At 40.2% G+C, this 21,121-nt stretch overlaps 1 protein-coding gene across 1 annotated transcript in view; it reads right to left on the reverse strand.

The window, feature by feature from the left end:
• Positions 1-21,121, reverse strand: part of DNAH8 (dynein axonemal heavy chain 8) — a 414,847-nt gene that overhangs the window by 349,750 nt on the left and 43,976 nt on the right. The window contains exons 10-11 of the mRNA XM_004619333.1: positions 16,737-16,838; positions 6,131-6,277 (exon numbers count right to left, since the gene is read on the reverse strand). Of these exons, the coding sequence (XP_004619390.1) occupies positions 6,131-6,277; positions 16,737-16,838 (249 nt within the window). The remainder of the gene's footprint in view (positions 1-6,130; positions 6,278-16,736; positions 16,839-21,121) is intronic.

The raw sequence follows: 21,121 nt of genomic DNA on the forward strand, positions 1-21,121 counted from the left end.
GCAATCATTTAAATGAAACCAACCAGAGGAAGTAAAAATAGAAGATATCACTGTCACTAGGCATTACTATGCTTTGACTATTAGAGATTGGTAATGGCTACTCATGTCAGGAGATTGTATCATTCATTTTTATTTATTTATTTTAATTTATATATATAGTTATTTTATTTATTATATCATTTCTTTTATTTTCATCTTGTAACATTTACTAAAAATTTTCTTCATATAATTTCCTTGAGGAGCCCTGGGAAAACCTCACAGTAGACTTTATTTCAAAAATCACTGCCTTTGTCTCCATGCACCATCACCTACACGTGTGCATGTGCACACGCGTGTGCACACACACACACACAAGTCCACAAACCACTCTAAGCCTCATATTCATCAGTGATTCCACATTTTGAATGCTGCTTTGGAGAAAAGTGTTCAAAGATCTCCAGGGCCAGCCCATTTATTTAGTGGTCGATGAACAAGCATATTTTTAGAACTGTCCATATGCACAACATTACAAGTTGTCCTTCAGAGTCAGCAGAACTCACATAAAATCTCCCATATATGTCAGAACAACCATGTTCAGAACAACTTTCTTTCTCATGCCATTCTTTTGTACACTTTGAGAAACGACTGTCGTCCTAAATCCAACCCAAACCTAGAGAAAATATGAGCTACCTTGAGTATGTGGCTTGCTTATGTATTTTTTCTACATCTGGGGAATATCTCCATCTCTTTTTAACATACATATTACACTAAATTAATTTTAAAATTAAAAACAAGCAGACAAGAATATGTTAAGTAGTAACAAGTAGCCTTACAAGTGTGAGATCCTGGGCTCAAACCCCCAGAAACCTCCCTCATCAAAAAAAAAAAAAAATTCAGAAACAAACTAAAGAACTTAGATGACTCATTTTATATGCTATTCAAACCTGCTAAGATTCTGCCCTCTATCCTTCACCATACTACCCAGTCCCCTGGTCTGAGGCTGAAAGGAAATTGCTTTCCTTTGTCCATGGGTGAATGAGGGATCATCAACAGGCAGAGAAACAGAGCAGTCAGTTCCTGTAAGTTCTCAAAAAATGTGTGGGCACTCACCATGTGGGTTTGATGGTCAGGACACCTTCACACCCCTGAAGGCCAACGGTGATGGACTGATCACTGATGGTAGTTATCAGTCACCGTTTATTCCAATGTCAGTCCCACAGTTTATTCCATTCTCTCCACACAACTATCTCTGCTCACTGTGCATCCCATTCCTGTCTCCTCCTGTCCCTCACGTTACTGTGTCCTGTCTCATATTCCCATATTTCCATCTCCCTGGTGTCCTGTCTCACAGCCCAGTTTTAGAGTACAATCACCAGGGGCTGGGATAGCACAATCAACAGAAGTAATGCCCTTCCCTTCCTTCCTGGGGGGATCTCATCCTTCTAGGAGATCTGCTCAAGGGCAGAATTTCCTCTATTTCTCCTTTCCTTAGTCCATATACATTTAAATTGTCATCTTAAGTTTACTTCTTACTAATCTTTCCAGTGATTTTGTAAGGGCACAGTAAGAGATATATTAAGCTTATAGGGTGGCTCTCCTGGGGACATCTCACTCTAGATACCAGACTACATCCTCAGGCCAGATTAGTCTTTCCTAACCTGCTAAGGGTCCTTGTTCAGTTACTTCTTTTTTGGTCATGACAGAATTTGTACATGACTGTACTCTTTTTTTTTTAATTATTGAATCACTGTGAGATATAGTTATAAAGCTTTCATGCTTGAGTTTCAACCATACAATGACCAAACACCCATCCCTCCTCCATTGCACATTCTCCACCACTGTAGGATAACATAGCCTCGGGTAGTTTAGGTTTATTGGGTTACTCCCGTTACAGTGCTCCCACTCCTCTATGTTTATTTGTAACTTCTTTCTTAGTGTTCTGTTGACTTGCAAATATTGTTTTTCTCTTCTCCTTGAGTCCTTTGCATAGTTTATTCAGAGCAATGTCCTTTTTGTATGGACACAGGAAGACTTAGCAAATGCTATGCTTTTATAACCTGGGAGTCATTTGACTCTACATGATATTTCCCTCCTGGGCATCTGTTCTCTCAACCTAAGCCTCAGCTGCCCTTACTTCCTAGCACCCCCAAAAGCAGGGTCCCGACGAGGGACGGGACGGACCCAGGGCAAGTGGTGAGTTGTGGTGCTACCCTGGCATCGAAATGGGCCTGGCCGAAGTGTCTAATGCTTAACTATAAGTTAAGAGCTTGATCATGGACAAATGTTGTCATGATCCAAACAGTAATAACTAGATTTGGACCCTGCTAGGGTGAGGAGTGATTAATCTGGCCTGAGTGCTGTGGTCTGAGCCTGTGGCAAGATGTTGTCAGGAGAGCTGCCTTGCAAGCCTCAATGTATTTCTTGCTATGTCCAAACAAAAATAACTAGTATTAAGATGCTAATAAGTGTTTGGACTAAGGAAAAGAAAAAAAAAAAAACCTTAAGAGTCAGGAAGGGCTCTGGAATGTCCTGCCCTCAGGAAGGGCTTTCTTATGTTGATTTTGCTACCTGGCTGGGTGTAGCCTAGAGGGCAAGGTGGGAGAGAGAAGTAGGAGGAGAGACAGAGAAGCCAGAGAGAGGTGGCAGTTGATCCAGAGAGAGGACAGAGCTGGGAGTGCGGGAGATAAGAAAGATGAAAGATTGAATAAACGGTAACTAATCAGCAGCCAGCTTGGTCCTCGTTCTTCCTTCGCCAGTCCTTGGCCAATGGCCGTCCCAATCCAGTCCACACACTGCGGTTCCAGAGCACTGAACGCGGGAGAGCCGGCGAGTGCATGCGCCCCTCGGCTTGCTTTAGTTTTTTACACACCACTAATGTCCCCAGTATACTCCTCATTTACAACCCTCCCCTTCCCTCCATGGCAGACAATTTCCCCCATACTCTTCTTTCTACTTTTGGGCATTATGATTTGCAATACAGATACTGAGAGGTTATCACGTTTGGTCCTTTATCTTTCAGCACACATCTCCCATCCTGACTGATTCCTCCAACCATCACTGTCTTAGTGATCCCTTCTCTATTCCAGCTGCCTTCTCCCTCAGCTAATGAGACAAGCTTCCAACTATGGGGCAATATTCCTGGTCCTTGTGTCTACTGTCCTTGGGTGTCCATCTCGTATTATGTTATTTTATATTCCACAAATGAGTGCAGTCCTTCTATGTCTGGCCCTCTCTTTCTGACTCATTTCACTTAGCATGATATGCTCCATGTTCATACACTTATGAGTAAATTTCATGACTTCATCTCTCCTAATAGCTGCATAGTATTCCATTGTGTAGATGTACCAAAGTTTCCTTAACCAACCGTCTGTTCTCTGGCACTCGGGTTGTTTCCAGATTCTGGCTATTGTGAACAGTGCTGCAATGAACAAACAGGTGCAGCATGACAGTACTTTTAATTTATAAGCTTTATGGCGCTTGACCTGTCCTGTTTCGATGCCAGAGTAGCTCATAGCTTGCCCTAGGTTCATCCAAGTCCCTTCATTGGTACCCTGCTTTGGGGGTACTAGGAACTAAGGGCAGCTGAGGCTTAAGTAAATATGACAGGTGCCCAAGATTAAATATTATTAGGGATCAATTAACTCCCAAGTTACAAAAGCATAGCAGTAGCTGTCTTCCTGTGCTTATATAAAAAGGACATTGCTCTAAGGTCATAATGCAAAGGACATAAGTGAAAGAGTAAAGCAATGTTTCACTTGTAGCACTGCAGCACCGTCCCATTGTTCATCAATTTGCTCAAGCGGGCACCAGTAATGTCTCCATTGTGAGTGTTGTTACTGGTTTTGGCATATCAAATACGCCACGGGTAGCTTGCTAGGCTCTGCTGTGTGGGCAGGATACTCTCGGTAGCTTGCTGGGTCAGCCGCATGCAAGGCAATGCCCTACCCACTGTGCTATTGCTCAATGTTCCACTTACAAATACAAAATTCAGATATCTGAAGGATCTGACTTTGCAAGTCGCAGGTTCTGATTAGGGGAAATGAGTGATTAACAGATAGGGGAAGCAGAGCACAAAGGAGAAGTTAAAGGTGAATACCGAGGAAATGGGGGTGCTTCAGGAGCATTGCGATGGGTGTTACTCAGTAATACCTAAGCTCCTTGCAGAGGAGAAAGGGTGGAAGAGAAAAAACAAGTTAATGTTATCCTGCAAGTTCCATGCTTGACTCTTCAGATTTAGCCCATCATTCCCTTCATCTCCAGTTAGGGGTTCATTTTAGAAACAGACAGTGATACACGAACAAGGTCCCAGAGATAAGGATGCACAAAGGGAGCTGCTCCTGGGGAACACTGGGGAGGAGTGAAGGACAAAGAACAGCAAGGCCTTTCTGACCATGAACATGCACAGAGGTGCCTTACACCTGTCCTCAGTCACCCACCTCATTGACATTTTACTAGACTATTATCATGCCCTTTGAGTGGGATTTTCTGCATGCATTATGGATAGTCATGTACACAAAAGCCTCCACGATAGCACAGAGGGCAGTGCATTTGCCTTGCATGTGGCTCACCTGGGTGGTGCTCACTTGAGCAAATCCATGAACAACACAACAGTGCTACAGTGCTACAGTGCTACAATTGTCAATCATCCATCTAAATCCCACCTACAATCCACCCCAATGTGATGTAACCTAATGTGAAGCTATACCACAAAACAGCTTCTCAGGCATTTCAATATTGGCTACGCTTTGTAAGATTGACTCCTTTCCAGAGTGTTCTATGCTTCAATAAACTTGCTCACTTTGTTGCTGCATTGAGTGTCTATATGTGTGTAAGAGAGAAAGAGAGAGGGAGGAAGGGAGGGAGGTAGAGATCTTGAATTCCTTGTTAGACATGTGAGGAACTGGTCCAGAACAGACCACAGGAATCAATTTAGCTTTCTCAAGACTCTTTTTACAGGAGCCCACATTGCAAAATAACTGGTTTTGCTGCCCCTGAGCAAGGAACTCAGATACAGGAACCCCGAATTGTAAGTCACGAGAAGGGTGGTGGTCAGACTAGATAATCAGATGTCACAAGACCCCTGACTGCCCTAAAAACCAGGACACTCCTGAACATTGACACAAATGCTGATCTCATTGTTTCATTGTAAATGAAGATTCTACCCCATCCACTAGTCTCAGATTTCTAAATCTCTCCCAGAAATACCAGGTCCCCACCCCTTCTCTTTCACAAATATTCTCACAAATATCCAGGGTCATAAGAAAACAAAATTAAAGCTGGAACTCTGGGATTCACCAATAGCAAGTACACACTTAATTCTTACTCTTCATAATAAACTAAAACTCAAAATACTGCCCCTGGATCTACATTCAGACTAACTCCTACTGGTACTTGAGGCACCAAATGGGATGCCAGGGGTTGAACACAGATAGGCTGGGTACTTCTCAGACCCTGTCCCTGTGCTGTCTTTCCTGTGCCAGAGAATAAACTAACAATAATGGCTAAATTTCTCCTTGGCCTGTGTAAATTTCCATTTACACTGAAAGTCAAGACACACTGAGGCACAATAGTACCAAGAGGATCTCTTTATGGACTTCTCAAAGACGGGCTCCCAAAATCCTCTGGAATGTACTGTTCCCTAAAATATGACTATTCCCAAGTCACTCCTAATAAGTGAGTCCAAGGTGCACAAGTTTCTAAGCCTTATCTCTCTAGCAAAGACTTCACCTGCACAATGTTAATTTGTATACTACATATACAAAGTATACACACACACACACACACACACACACACACAGAGGCCTAGAAAAAAGAAGATATCCTTAATCTATATACATTACATTACCCTTGTTTAAGCAAGCTATTACAGACATTTTATTTCATATTTTGCCTCATTCAGTGTTTAAAAGATTTCTAATTTCAAGCTCAATGAATGAAGGTCAAATCTGTCTTGAGAAGGATGAGAACTTGAATAGCTTTCACATAAATGACAGAAGGCAGTCATCAAGAATGAAAAATATGTGCTAATACTGTGACTAATGCTGTATGGATTGTATCATAGTTAGACAAGAGATCTAGAGCAATAGTTCTCAATGGTGCTACATAAAATACAAAACAATTAAAAATATATGGTTGGGAAGGATATACTTACCTTCTCCAGTCTTTTGCAGAAAGCTTCAAATTTTCCAAATATATACATTTCTGAAACCTCAAAAGATTTTTCCCCTAAGGATTCTAAAATCTGTTTCCTTGTTTTATGAAAAGATGCCTGATATTCCTTGAATAAAAAAATACAATCCTAAAAAACAGTAAGAGAAGGGGATAATGAGTGGCAGAATTTTTTAAAATTTATTTTATTCTTTAATTAGTGAGTCACCATGAGGGTACAGATACAGATTCACACATTTTCGAGCTTGATTTTCCCTCATACAATGGGCACTCCACTAGTGCCCATTCTCCACTACCGATAAACCCAGTATCCCTCCCCCCAAACCCACCCTGCCTCTGTGGCAGGGTATTCCCTTTTGATCTCTCTATCTTCAATTGGGTGTTGTGGTTTGCAATAGGGTCACTGAGCGGCCATCGTGTTCAGTCTCTAGACTACTATCAGCATGCATCTCCCTTCCCGCGCAGGATCTCCAACCACATTTTACTTGGTGTTCCCTTCTCTATCTGAGCTGCCTTTTTCCCCAGCATGTGAGAACAGCTTCCAAGCCATGGAGCCAACCTACTGGTACTTATTTCTACTATTCTTGGATATTGGTCTCCTACTCTGTTATTTTATATTCCACAGATGAGTGCAATTTTTCTGTCTGTTTCTCTCTTTCTGACTCATTTCACTTAGCATGATCCACTTATATGCAAAGTTTATGACTTCATTTTTTCTAACAGCTGTGTAGTATTCCATTGTATAGATGTACCAAAGTTTCTTTAATCAGTCATCTATTCTTGAGCACTCGGGCTTTTCCAAATTCTGGCTATTGTAAACAGCGCTGCGATGAATATATAAGTGCAGATGTCATTTCGGCTATACTTTTTTGTTTCTCCGGGGTATATTCCCAGTAGTGGTATTGCTGGGTCAAATGGGAGCTCAATTTCTAATTTTTTGAGAAGGGCTGAACCAGTCGGCATTCCCACCAGCAGTGTAGAAGGGTCCCTTTCTCCCCACAACAGTGGTTGCTTTTGTTAGTTTGGATGTGTGCCAGTCTCTGTGGTGTGAGGTGGTATCTCATGGTTGTTTTGATCTAGTGGCAGAATTAATTTAAGAATCAAAAAGAAGCAAATTCTATCCTCACACAGAATTTATCACATCATCTTTCCAGTATGGCTGTGGCTGTTACCATTAAAAGTTCAGACTTTCTTCCTATACATTGAAATGCTATAAACGCATTGTATTTTCAAAAAGTGGTAACATGTTTCATCTTCAATATTTTCCCTTAACTCTTATTTTTAACAAAGTATGGTATACACTGTTAATTACATTTTATAGCTAACTAGACTTCTCTATCAACAATATTATCTGTTTATTCCATTGGAATATCTTAATTGACATTCTTAATACAGATATATAAATATCAAGATTATGCAATAACAATTTCTCATTCAAAGCCATTTCTCCATGAGGATATCATAAAGTCTTTGATAGGTCATTGCGTAAATTCCAACATAGGAAACCGTCGGGCAGTTCGGTCAGGTTAGGGAATCTATTGGGAAAAGGACACCTTTACTATGGTCCAGCAGAGACTTACAGCATGCCCACCTGATGCTTCCTAAAAAGCACATAGTCTTAGAAAATAATGTTACATGTTTTTAGTCTAGTGACCAGTTTAACCTTTATCTGGTTCTAATTCCTTTATCCTTCACTTTATTCCTTAATATTTTATTGTAGTTTCTGAACATGATTACAACAGTGTTAGCTTTCCTGGTTTTGATGAACAAAGTACTGCGCCTTTCCCCCACCGAAGTGGCTGAGATCCCCAGTTCTTCTTCTTATGTCATTTTTACTCTACTTTTTTGCTTCCTTTGGTCACCCCTTCTGCTATGACTTGGTAATCTCAATTTTGTGATTAAAATTCTATTCCCTTTTTCTGTTTCTTTATAAGCCATACATGTGTGAGATCATTGTTCTTTTCCTTCTGACTTACTTCATTTTGATCTCGGTGAGCCCCATGGGTGGCTTATGTGAAGTGGGGAGGAGAAAGATGGTCACATTCTCCCCATCCACGTCTGCCACCCAGGACCCAGGGTTACTGGGTTCTTGTCTCACCTCACAGAAAAGAATTTCAGGGGTAGACAAGCAGTGAAGTGAAACAGATTTTATTTGGAGGGTTTTTGAAGGGGAGGAGGAAGAGAAAGTGGAGGAGAGTGAGTAATGTCCTCTCTAAAGGTGCCTACACACACCCTAGCATTAGATAGAAAAGTACACATCTCCAGGGGAGATGTGGTGACATTTGTGCTTGGCACCACATGTACTGGGCCATGTGGGCACAAGCAGTACATGGGCTCAGATAGCATGTGTGCACCCTTCCTTTGTTCGAGGTGGCTTTTATAGGATATCTTCTTGGGATGTCTAGGTCTGGAATGTCTTCTCTGGGCTGAATCGCTAAGGTTAATCAGATTAAGGTAGGGGTCCAGGCGCATTAGAGGAATTTCCTTCATGGGGAGAGGTCCAATCTCCTCGGGGCCCACTGCTAAAGGTCTTGTCTCGGGTCTTGTTGGACCTTCGGACTTTTACTTCCCAGGAATTTCATCGTAAATTCTGGTGGCTTTCATTGCCATGGGGGCCTTCCCTATCTATCTGCTTGTCTACATCAATTTAACAAGATGCCCTCTAATTCCACCCCAATACAGAAAATTGCATGGTTTTCTTACAGCTGTGTAGTATTACATTGTGTATAGATACAACTCTTTTGTCCAATATGATTCTAATTCTTTTATCTTCCTCTTGTCCACTTAAGGACCCTAGTGATTGCATTGGGCCTTGCATGCACACAGTCTCTGAAGCACTCCCATAAGTGACCTGAGCCAGGAAAAATCCCTGAGCATTGCTATGTATGACCACTCCACCACCCCATTCCCTAACAAACGAATGCAAAATAACCACACTTCACACATAGTGAGTTGCCTTTTTTTTTTAATATTTTAAGAAAGATTGGTATGGATGTCTGAAATTCTGATATACTGCTGGTGAGAATGGAATAGAATAGCTCCTGTGAGAGCAGTGTGTGATTCCTTAAATATTTAGTCATAGAATTAATAGCCATTCATTTTAAGTATGTATCACTTCACTTGTATCACTGTAATCCCCTTACTCATCGATTTGCTCGAGGGGGCGCCAGTAACGTCTTCATTCCTGTCGTGTGCTAATGTAGCCCCAGTAGGGTCTGCTCACTCCAGGAACACAATGAACCTCAAACCATTCATTCAGGGTATCGATGAAGAAGTCTGACGATCTCATAGGTGGGCGCCCAGGCATTATTTTGACGTCCCATGGAATCCAGTTGGTAACAGCTCTAGTCCAGTGGTCATCTCCAAATCACATTACATGTCCGGCCCATCTGATTTTTGACACCTTGGCAAACGAGACAGCGTCCCTGATCCTCGATTGTCAACAGAGGTTGAACTCCGGATTCCTTCTCTCACTTGAATGAAACGTGATATTCCAAGCATAGTTCTTTTGATTCCTTTTTGGGATGCCCAAATAGCGTTCTCATCCTGTTTTCGTAGAGCCCAGGTCTCTGAGGCGTATGTTAGTGCAGGAAGAATGGTGGAGTCAAAAAGATATGCCCAGAGCTGGAGTTTCTTTGTCCTCTTAACAACTTCTTCGACTCTCTTGAAGGCATTCCATGACACTCTCTTCTTTCTGCACAGCTCAGGTGCCAGGTCATTCATCATGTTGAGTTCTCGATACACATAACTGCTGCATTTTGAAATGTTGTTCCATTGAGAGCAAATGGAACATCAGGAACTAGTCCATTTTTCATGAATATTATCTTCATGAGATTCAGCTGCAGTCCGACCTTTCCACACTCACGGTCAAAGTCATCCAGCATTTGTGCTGCTTGGCTAATGTTTGGTGTTATTAGAACGATGTCATCAGCGAGGCAGAGGTGGTCTAGTGCCGAAGGTGTATCTTCGCTCCCAAACCTTCCCATTCTAGTGGTTGCATGACATTCTTGAGGGTGGCACTTAAGAGTTTTGGTGAAATGGTATCACCCTGCTGAACCCCTCTCTTTATGTCGATGATCATTTCCTTGTAGAATGGTGAGATCCTAGTGGTGAATTTGTAATACAGCTCACGGAGGATCCTGCTGTACTGAGTTTAAACTCCCTGTTTGTCTAGGGCTTCGATGACCTCTTCAGTCTCAACAGAATCAAAGGCCTTCTTTAAATCGATGAATGTTAGACAGAGAGGCATCTTGAACTCTCGTGAAACCTCAATGAGCTTGGTCACCGTGTGGATATGGTCGATCGTGCTGAATCCTTTTCAGAATCCAGCTTGCTTTCATGGTTGTCCTTCATCTAGTGTTCTGCCAATCCTATTCAGGATGACTCGAGTAAATAACTTGTAGAGGACGGACAACAGGCAGATCGGGTGATAGTTGCCAATGTCGTGGATGTCTCCCTTTTTGTACAACAGAACGGTCCTGCTGGTTTTCCATTGGGATGGAACCATACATATTTTAAGTATGTACTCAAAAGAATTGAAAGCAGAGATTCAAAAAGACCACTGCAAAAAATGTTTATGCCAGCATTATTCACAATACTCAAAAGGTGGAAGCACTTCTTATCTTCAACCTCACTTCACTCCACCTCCTCTTTCTGTCTCGGGTCTCTCCCCAGGTATTTACAAACCTAAGTCCTTCAACTCCTCCCATGCACTTTACCTAATTTCCATGAAAAATTTTCAGAGCACCCAATTTCAAATTATGTTGTCATTCCCTTCTTCCCTCTCCTCCATAATTCTAGGCTACTCTTCCCTTTTATTGCATAGCATTTCATCACTTCTGCTAATGTATAAATTATTAAAGCACTATTTATCATTAAAAAAAGGTGGAAGCAACCCAAATGTCTATCAATAGATGAATAAAGAGACAAAGAACATAGAATGGAATTTTACTCAAGCATAAAAGGAAGGTAATTCTGATACATGGTACAATGAGGGTGAGTTAGAAAACATACTATGTGAAAGAAGTCAGATAATACAGGACAACTACTTAAAAAGTTCACTTCTGTGAGGAGCCTATAACAAAAAAGATTATTGAGACAGAAAGTAGATTACTGCGTCTGGGTAGGAGGCAATGAGAAATTATTAAGAAATTATTAATTATTAAGAAATTATTAAGAGGTATAAAGTTGTAGTTAGGAAAGATGCAGAAGTTCTGGAAAAAGATGATGAGGGAGGATACACAATATTATAAATGTAGTAAATGCCACCAATCCATCCATTTATTTTACACATTTAATACGACATTTTTTTATTGCTTCACCGTGAAATAGTCACAAAGCTTTCATGTGTGAGTTTCAGTCATACAATGATCACCCATCCTAATGAATACCCATCCCTCTATCAGTGTACATTCCCCACCACCAATGTCCCCTGTATACCCCCACCCACATCCCAAACTCTCCTTGCCTCTATGGCAGACAATTTCCCCCATACTATCTCTCTACTTTTGAGCATTATGGTTTGCAACATAGATACTGGGAGACTATCACGTTTGATTATTTATATACTTTTAGTACACATCTCCCATCCTGAATGATCCCTCCCACCATCATTAACTTAGTGATCCCTTCTCTATCCCAGCTGCCTTCTCCCCCAGATCATGAGGCAGGCTTCCAACTCTGGAGCAATATTCCTGGCCCTTGTGTCTACTGTCCTTGAGTGTCAGTGTCATATATGTTATTTTATATTCCACAAGTGCAGTGATTCTATGTTTGTCCCTCTCTTTCTGATTCATTTCACTTAGCAACAACATGTTTATTAAGATATAACTCACATCCATGTTACCTAAGTTACAATAAAAAGCAAAAAATATAATTTAACCAAAGTATGTAATACAATGATTTTAGAGCATTTTAATTATGCAATTATCATCATAATTTAAAACATTTTCATAATCCCTAGGGGGATCACCACATCTATTTTTTAAATGTTTAAAACAGTATATTTTATGTTATGAATATTTTACCACAAGTAAAAGTGTTTCATCATAAAAAGAGGAAGCAACAAATTTTAAAGTGTTCTCATAGGGATGTTAGAAATAGTACAGCAGGTAGACCAGCACCCCATATAGTTCTCTGAGACCCACCAGGAGTGATTCCAAAGCACAGAGTCAGAAGTACAACTGACTCTGTAGATAACCCAAAAATCAAAAGATAAAAAATATTCCCATAAATAAAATCTCAAGCCCAAAAGTTCAATTAACTTAAAGAAAATTTATTAAGTCACTGTGTTTGACAAACCTAATAATAGTTGAACTTCAGAAATACAATGTTCCAACACCAATTCTATTCCCAGTGTCAACTTCTTTCCACCAATGTCCCAAGTTATTTCCCTCACATCTCCCATCATTCTGCTTCCTTGACAAATACATTTTTTAAGTTTCACTGTTGTAGTTTATATCTCATGCTTCCAGTGTTGGTTTTTCTGTGGTATATAGCTATATACCACCCCTTTGCACCACCTATGTGTCCTGGGCCCCTGCCTCTGGCCCCTGTGACGTCCTGTCAAGCTCGTTTTACTTACCACCTCAGTTTTTTCCTTCCCTGTCCTTCTCAATATAATGGTAAATTCTAACAACATTGTTGTTGTTATGTTTTAATGCATACACAACAAAAACTGTCATTATTTCACATTATTTCACATATGCACATTCCTCTGAATTCAGTGCTTGTTCTTGAGCATCTTTATTTGCTACTCAACAATTTCCTTTTATCATTTCATTTCAGGTATTCTGTTTTAGGTGGGGAAGCTTTCCATGAGGTGCACAGAGGTCTTGGCAACTTCCTGTTGATTCTTATCCAATCCAGCCAGTGGTTCAGTCCAGGGATGTAGTACTGTACCCAGTGATGCTCAGGGGATTGTGTAGTGTCAGGGAGTGTATTCAACTAGGGAGTTAATTGACTCCAAAATGATATTTACTCCTGGATATCCATATTTACTTGATTTAAGCCTCAGTTGTTTTTAGTTCCTAGCACTCCAAGAGCAGGGTCCTAACGAGGAACTGACAGACCCAGGGCAAGCCGTGAGCTACCCTGGCAGCAAAATGGGCAGGCCAAAGTGCCACAATACTCAACTATAAGTTAAGAGCATGGTCATGGACAAACTCTGTCATGACCCAAAGAGAAGTAACCAAATAAGGACCCTGATGGGTTTAGGAAAGACTAACCTGGCCTGAGGACTGTGGTCTGGAATATATAGTGAGATATTCCCAGGAAGAGCCAAACTTTATGCTTGATATATCTCTTACTGTGCTCATACAAAATGACATTGCTAGAAATATTAGAAGTAAATTTACTACAACTATTTAAGTGGATTACTAGCTGAGAAAAGAAGAAAGCAATACACCCTTGGATGGAATCCCACCCTTGGGAAGATCTCCTAGTAATCTGGAGTAATCTCCTTAGATGAGATTTTGTCCTTGAGTTAATCTGAAGGAGTGGTCTTTACCTCTCTTATTATGATAATGTTCAATCCCACCTTTGTATCCCCACACTACATGATTCCTATATAACTATGCTGTAAGGGGCTGGAGAGTGACTCTGGCAGAGATGTGTGGAGGACTTGCAGGGAGAAAAGACTTGTGGTAGAGACTTGTGGTGGAGAGGCAGACTGGACTCTGGGAAGGAGATGCTGAGAAGGAGATAGTGAAGACTAGACGCTGAAGACTAGATGTTGAGGATGAGAAGGTCGACGAGGAGACGTTAAAGATGAGGAGGAAAACTGAGACTTTGGAGACTGAGATCTTCGAGGAGACTAGGATGATGGAACTCTGATGACTGAGACCACAGACATGACAACAACTAAGACTGCACCATGAAGGGAGAGATCAAATGACACCAGGGAGGAGGGAAATATACTGCCTCCCAACTTGGGCCAGTTCCTCTGGGTTCCTCTTTCACCGTTTCCCTCGCCCATCCCTTGCTGTTGTCTGGCCCAGGAGGCGGCTATCAGCCACCAAACACTGTGTCTCCATCCATTGCCTGTCCTTCAGGCCCACCGTCCTTTTATTGAAACTTACACACCATGATGATTTGTAATGCCTTTCACTTGCAACTGTTTTTCACCTGACATTATTTTTCTTCTTTGCCAATAATGCTTGTTTCTCACTTCTTCATTACTCCCAGTTCCTAAGTCTCATTTTTACTTTTCTGTCGCTTCTTGTTCCTTCCACTTTTTTCTGTATTTGCTTCTTTCCCGACTTCTTTCCATCTTCCCTAAAATTAGTCGGGGGGAGGGGAGTGGAGGGGGAACACTGGAAAGACCCAAGGGCAGTAGTGGCGTCAGGTACAGCTGGGCAGTGCTTCTGTCTGATTAAAGAAGGTTGATTTCTGAGGTCAGAGGAGTTTGTGTACCGTCCAGTAGAGTGGCTGAGAACAAAGAAGCCTGATTTCTAGGGAAAAACTGGGTAAATTATTTTCTGAAGAGGGAATGGCAAGCCAATTAGGTTGGGAATCTCATGCTATCTGTGAATTACCAAGTAAAAATTATTTACTTATTTACTTCATTACTTCTTTTTTCAACTTGTACTCCTGGTTGCTCTGCTTTTCAATTTATCTCTCTGTTTTTAGATGGTGAATTTATATCACCAAGTTCAGGGTTTTTTTAAGCATTGGAATGCCTTTAAATACTCGGGAAAGTTTGTTGAAGATATTGTCCTCTGCTTTTAAAATAAACTGAGTCATCAAGAGTAGGTCTATGGGTCCGGGGATGCAGGTCAGAGGTATAGTGCCTGCCTCGCATATATAAGACAAATACTGTGATCCCCAGCAAAGATGTGATCTGTAGAGTCACAACAGTGTAACCCTGAGACCACTACCTCAACAAATTAAAAAATAAAATGCTAAAGGTCTACGCTGCTAATTCTCCCTCTAACCAAAAGAAAAAAGAACAAAAAAAAAACTATATCTGACATTTTGCACAGTATGTAAGTGCATTCTTTTACTAGATGCTTTCAGTGATGCTTTAAAACCACTCTTTTATAGGATATTTTGATCTGTCTCTCTTCATCTTATATGGCCAAATCTCAGAATCACATCATGATCCTGAATTTTTAGCACTGGAAACAATATAATTGAACCTTTTCATTTTCTGATCTTTAACACTTTTCTGGGCTTCATATCTCATGTGAAAGGCATGGGTAGTTCTTTCTGGATTTTCCTTCAGCCTCAATATAGCCATTTTGCCAAATAAATTCCAGGAATCAAGCATGAAGACATACAAGAACTTCTGAGAAAAGCTGTCTCAAGTGGTTCTATCTTTTGGACTATCAAAAAAATCTATTCAACTTTCTCCAGACTTTTTAAGAGAATAGAAAAAGAAAGACTTCCTGTCTTTCCACTCTTAGAACTGAGGAGGACACTCTAAGTAGGAAAGTCAGCCTATTTTCCTCATGAGTATAGTGGTACAGCATCCTAAACAATTGTAGCAACTATTTGCAACTGATATGAGAGGGTTTGCAAAAGAAAATTGCATGATGAAATTGGGTTTATTCTAGGAATCCAAGGATACTTCACTTGAGAAAGTCTGAAACTGTCAACCATCACACTAACAGAATGAGAAAATTGTATAACTATCTCAAAAAATCACTGTCACTGTTCACTGCCATCCTGTTGCTCATAGATTTGCTGAGCGGGCACCAGTAATGTCTCCATTGTGAGACTTGTTACTGTTTTTAGCATATCGAGTACACCACGGTTAGCTTGCCAGGCTCTGCCGTGCGGGCGAGATACTCTTGGTAGCTTACCGGGCTCTCTGAGAGGGCGGAGGAATCGAACCCAGGTCGGCTGCATGCAAGGCGAACACCCTACCCACTGCGCTATCACGCCAGCCAAAAAAATATGTGCATAAAATGCCCTTTTAACAATTAGTAAACTAGAAAAATATTACACATGTCCTAGTATTAAAAGTAGGTATAAAGCTTCCTTAATCTTGTAAAAAATGTATTTAAGGGACAAGAGAAATTACTCAAAGGGTTGATGTGCATGGTTTGCATGTAGAAGGTCAGGTTCAATACTAGGTATTATTTAGTCCCTCAACACCAGAAGGAACAATACCCAAGCAACATACTAAGAACAGCCCCAGCCCTGAGCACTGCCAGCTCAAAACAACAACAACAAAATATATTTGAAACCTATGAAGGCATCAGACAATGCAAAAAAAAAAAAAACGTTAGTAGTCTAGATTTCAAAATGTTTTTAAATAAATAGATGCCCACTGTCACCAACACTATTTTAAGATCCATTGCAATCTTGCTGGTGCAAAGGATAGGACAATGAAGGGTTTAGAGTAAGCTGAGAGTCAGAATATATGAACCTATACAATAGAGTCTGAAACAAACCAAAAAGGTTAAGGTCAACTTATATCCATAAAGAGCACCATGTAAAAGAAGTAGACCCTTTTAATGACATTCTTTTTACATTATCATGCCATTCAATATGTTTCTTTTTAAGTGAATGCCTTATGAAAGAACCAAGTAAACACTGGATCAAGTAAAAGCTTTATGTTAAGAAAATGTAATGCCTATCCAAACCTGAATCTTTGTTAATACAACTGGTGTTTCTTGATCCCAGACATGGACTGACCCTCCATCAGTAATATAGGCTTTACATGCTGTCACCATTTGGTTTGTAACCTAAAATAAAGAGAGGTCCAAAATAAACATCAATAAAGATAAGATGTTCTCTAAATCACAAGTATAAAATTTAGGGAAAAAATTAAGTTATAGGAACAATCACACAATACTTTTTAAAAAATGATATATATCTTCCAGTCAAAACTAGGAAGTCTAAAGTAATATTACCCACTGCATTTGAGTCAATGTCACCATTTCCTTAGATTTCAACATTTATCATAGCTTTCACTTATCTACTTCTCCTCTAATTAGGTCTCTCTTTTTTTTGGGGGGGTCACACCTGGTGATGCTCAGAGGTTATTCCTGGCTTTACACTCAGAAATCACTCCTGGAGGTGCTCAGGGGACCATATAGGATGCTGGGAATGGAACCCAGGTCAGCTGCATACAAGGCAAATGCTCTACCCACTGTGCTATCACTCCAGCCCCTCTAATTAGGTCTTGATCTGATCCAACTATGATTCTTTAACATGAAGATTTAATATAAATACATCTTTCAGTATGTAGATTAATATAAAGTTAACCATCTCTGACTGGAGAAATAGTACAGGAAATAAAATGCTTGCCTTTAAGTAACTGTTCCTGGATCAAATTACTGACAAACAGATATGGTCCCCCAGCATCACCAGGGGTCACTCCTGAATACAGAACCAGTATTATTAGCTCCTGGGCATTGCTGGGTATAGTCCATACCCTCCTCTCCCAATGTTAACCATCTTTAACATCTTGCAAAACAGGGAAGAACACCATGATACTCATTTAAATGGTTAGGGTGATCAACTAAAGATGAGAGGTTGATACCCCAAAACTTGGGAAAATTCATAAAATTCAGAAGAGGAATTGAAACCAGTCTAAAGGATAACCAAGGTGATCATGTGGGGTGGTGGGAGGGATACTGGGATTATTGATGGTGGAGAATGGGCACTGGTGGAGGGATGGGTACTGATCATTGTATGACTGAAACATTAGCACAAAAGTTTACAAGTCTGTAATTATCTCACGGTGATTCATTTCAAAATAAAAAAATTTAATTTAATTTAAAAAATAAGGGAAAACAAATGACTAGAGAAAACTAAACTTATGGAAAGGATTACTGTGCATGTGGACTAGTGAATGGAAGTATTCGAGATGACAGACAGTGTGTGTTCACCCTTGACTGAGACCTTGCATGCTGAATTCAGAGTCGCCAATATTACAGAAAAATAGTGGAATTTGCATAATTGACAAAGATGTGAATGTGATCAATAGTCTTGTAGTAGTATGGAGACTCTTATGTAGCTATTGCATCCCAGTAGGGAGTATCAGAAAATAAGTGCTCCACTATTCCGGGTCAGTAGTAAGTCACACTCCCCTTCACTACCAGAGACAGACTAATGAGTAGAGCTAGCAGTTTCAAACACAGTATCAGGCAGACAACAAAGAATCGTGTGACATTTCCAAACTCTACAATGCTAACCCCAGTGGGAGAACAGCAGGTTGGATGGGAATGTAAAGAAGCCAACTAAGTTCAATTAACAAAATCATTAATGAAGGAGGCCCAGATAGCACCAAAAGCAAGCACTTAGTATCCCCACGATGAGACATAACTGTTTTCACAAATTTTATTTTACTGGATTATCTTTTAATAATTCCATTTGCCATTCAATGGCAACATCAATATCAAATAATTTATCTGGACCTGCTACAGGAACAGGCTTGAGAGGTGGTTGGGAAAAGGGGAAAAAAGGTGAAGGGAAGGTCACAGTGTTGATGGGATTAGTGTTGGAATATTGAATGCCTGTAACAAATGCATCATGAACAACTTTGTAAGCCATGGTGTTTTTAAAAAGTGGAAAAATGACCTGACTCTGCATGAGAGCATGAATGCTCTGAGAGAATTTTCCAGCTAGCGAGCAAACTACCAGCAGGATTTGAACACACATTCTGTGACCAAAGTTGAAGGCTGCTAATGGCTGGCTCCTCTCACAGGTCAGACCAGCTGTGGGCATGGTTCCCCCCACCCACACCCCCAGCAGCAGACAGTTAATCTCCCCCTCTATATTCCATGAGATCCACATCTTATACTGAACTTTCACTAGGGCTACCCCAACCACATTAGGTCAATAGTCCATTAGCCCCTACTTCAACCAACATTCCCCCAAAACCCACAAAAATAGTATTAAGCACAAGAAACAATATAACACTAAACAAAAAGTAGCAAATAAGTTCAGGCCAAAGAACATTCACTGAATCAGTGCAAGAGACTCTGCACAGTTACACAGGAACACCAAATTGGAAGGAAATATTATTAAAGCGGAAAGAAGAAACCACAGTCCACTGAGTTTCCCCAGTATCCTCCCTGGCCATAAGTGGGGGATGCTGATAGTGTGTTGGAAAGAATCACCTTTAAACTACTACAGTCACCATGGTGAAACAACACAGAAACGTGCCAAGGGGACCAAGATAAGTGCTCTAAAGCCTCACCAAGGAATACCCACCTACAAAATCTGATAAAGAATTCAAAGTCAAAATAGTGAGGATATTTAAGGAGCTCAAAAAAACAGTGGAATCGATATCCAATTAAACACAAAAGATATGAAAGCATAAATAAGAAAACTACAAGCAGATTTCATTTTAAAATTAGTACATGAAATGAATGCCCTCAACAGCGGAGTAACAGCAGCTGAAGACAGAATCTTGAGATTGAGATGAGATATAGAAAACCTCAAGGCAATAACAGAAGATGGAAAAAGATCTAAAATTAAATCAAGGGTAGAAAAGAGAACTTTGGGATGAATTAGAGAAGTATAACATGAAAATCAGCAGAGTCCCAGAGGGACAAGAAGGCAACCCTAGTGAGGAAGTAATAGTCAAAGACATTGCTGAAAGTTCCCAGAGCTGGAGAATGCAGGCATCCAGGTCTAAAAAGCATGAAAGGTACCAGCTAAAAGAGACCCTACTAAAAAGGTTCTAAGACATATCATAATCAGAATGACAAAAACCATAGATACAATACTCAAAGCAGCAAAATCAAGAAGGAAATTACACACACAGAAGTGTCCCATAGATTGACAGCACACCTATTTCAAATGTGATACTCAAAACCCAAAGTAAATGGTGGGATATAGCAAAAATACTTAATGAAATAAATACGTCACTAAGAATACTTTACTTGGCAACACTCTCTTTCAGATAGGAAGAAATTATACACAACATAAAAATATAATCAATAACTCAGGCAATTTATAGACTCAGAAACAATTTTTAAAGAAAAGCTGAAAGGGCAAAACAAACCCCATAAACACACCAAATTTCTACCAAAAGATAGCACAAAACCCCATGACAGGGTCAGAGCAATAGTATTGTGGATAGGGCATTTGCCTTGCAAGCTGCTGACCCAGCTTCAATCCCCAGCATCCCATATGGTCCCCCAAGCATCATCAGGAGTAATTCCTGAGTGCAGAGCCAGGAGTAACCCCTAAGCATTGCCAGGTATGACCAAAAAAAAAAAAGAGAGAGAGAGGAAATAAAAATGACAATAATCCCTCAATGTCAATGGATTAAATGCACAATTAAAAGACACATAATGGCAAAATGAATTAAAACATTTAATTCAATATTCTGCAGCCTACAAGAAACACATTTGAATAGTAAAAGCACACACAGACTCAAAGTCAAAGATTGGAAAACATTGCTTCAAGCAAACAATTCTTTCAAAAGAACTGTAGTGGCCATACTAGTATCCAATGACATAGCTTTCAGGTTGGAAAAGGTTAGAAGGGAAAATGGTTCATTTATTAATAATTCAGGGTTCTATCTATATACATCAGAAAGAAATTATACCTCTAAACTTATAATCAGTCAATGAAGGACTAGCAAAACACTTAAAACGAAATATATGAATCTGTAACTGTAAAAAAAAAAACAATTGCTTCAGGGATGACATTGATAGTAACACAATGTAGTTGGAAACTTCAACACCACTTTGTCACCTCTTGACAGATGAACAAGGCTAAAACTCAACAATCAAATACTGGCTTTGAAGGATAAAAGGGAAGAGAGGGGCTAGTAGATGTATATAGGGCTTTCATCCCCTGAAAGACTAATACACATTCTTCTCCAGTGCACAATGGACATTCTCCAAGACAGAAAACATGCTGGGCCACAAAACATAAAAACACACCCCCATAAAATTAAGAGGATAGAAATTGCATCAACTATCTTTTTAGACCATGATGCAATGAAAATAGAAGTTAATCACACAGAGAAAAAGAGAATCAAATCAAATACCTGGAAATTAAACAG

Source organism: Sorex araneus, chromosome 5 (genome assembly GCF_027595985.1).
Source record: "Sorex araneus isolate mSorAra2 chromosome 5, mSorAra2.pri, whole genome shotgun sequence".
NCBI lineage: Eukaryota > Metazoa > Chordata > Mammalia > Eulipotyphla > Soricidae > Sorex > Sorex araneus.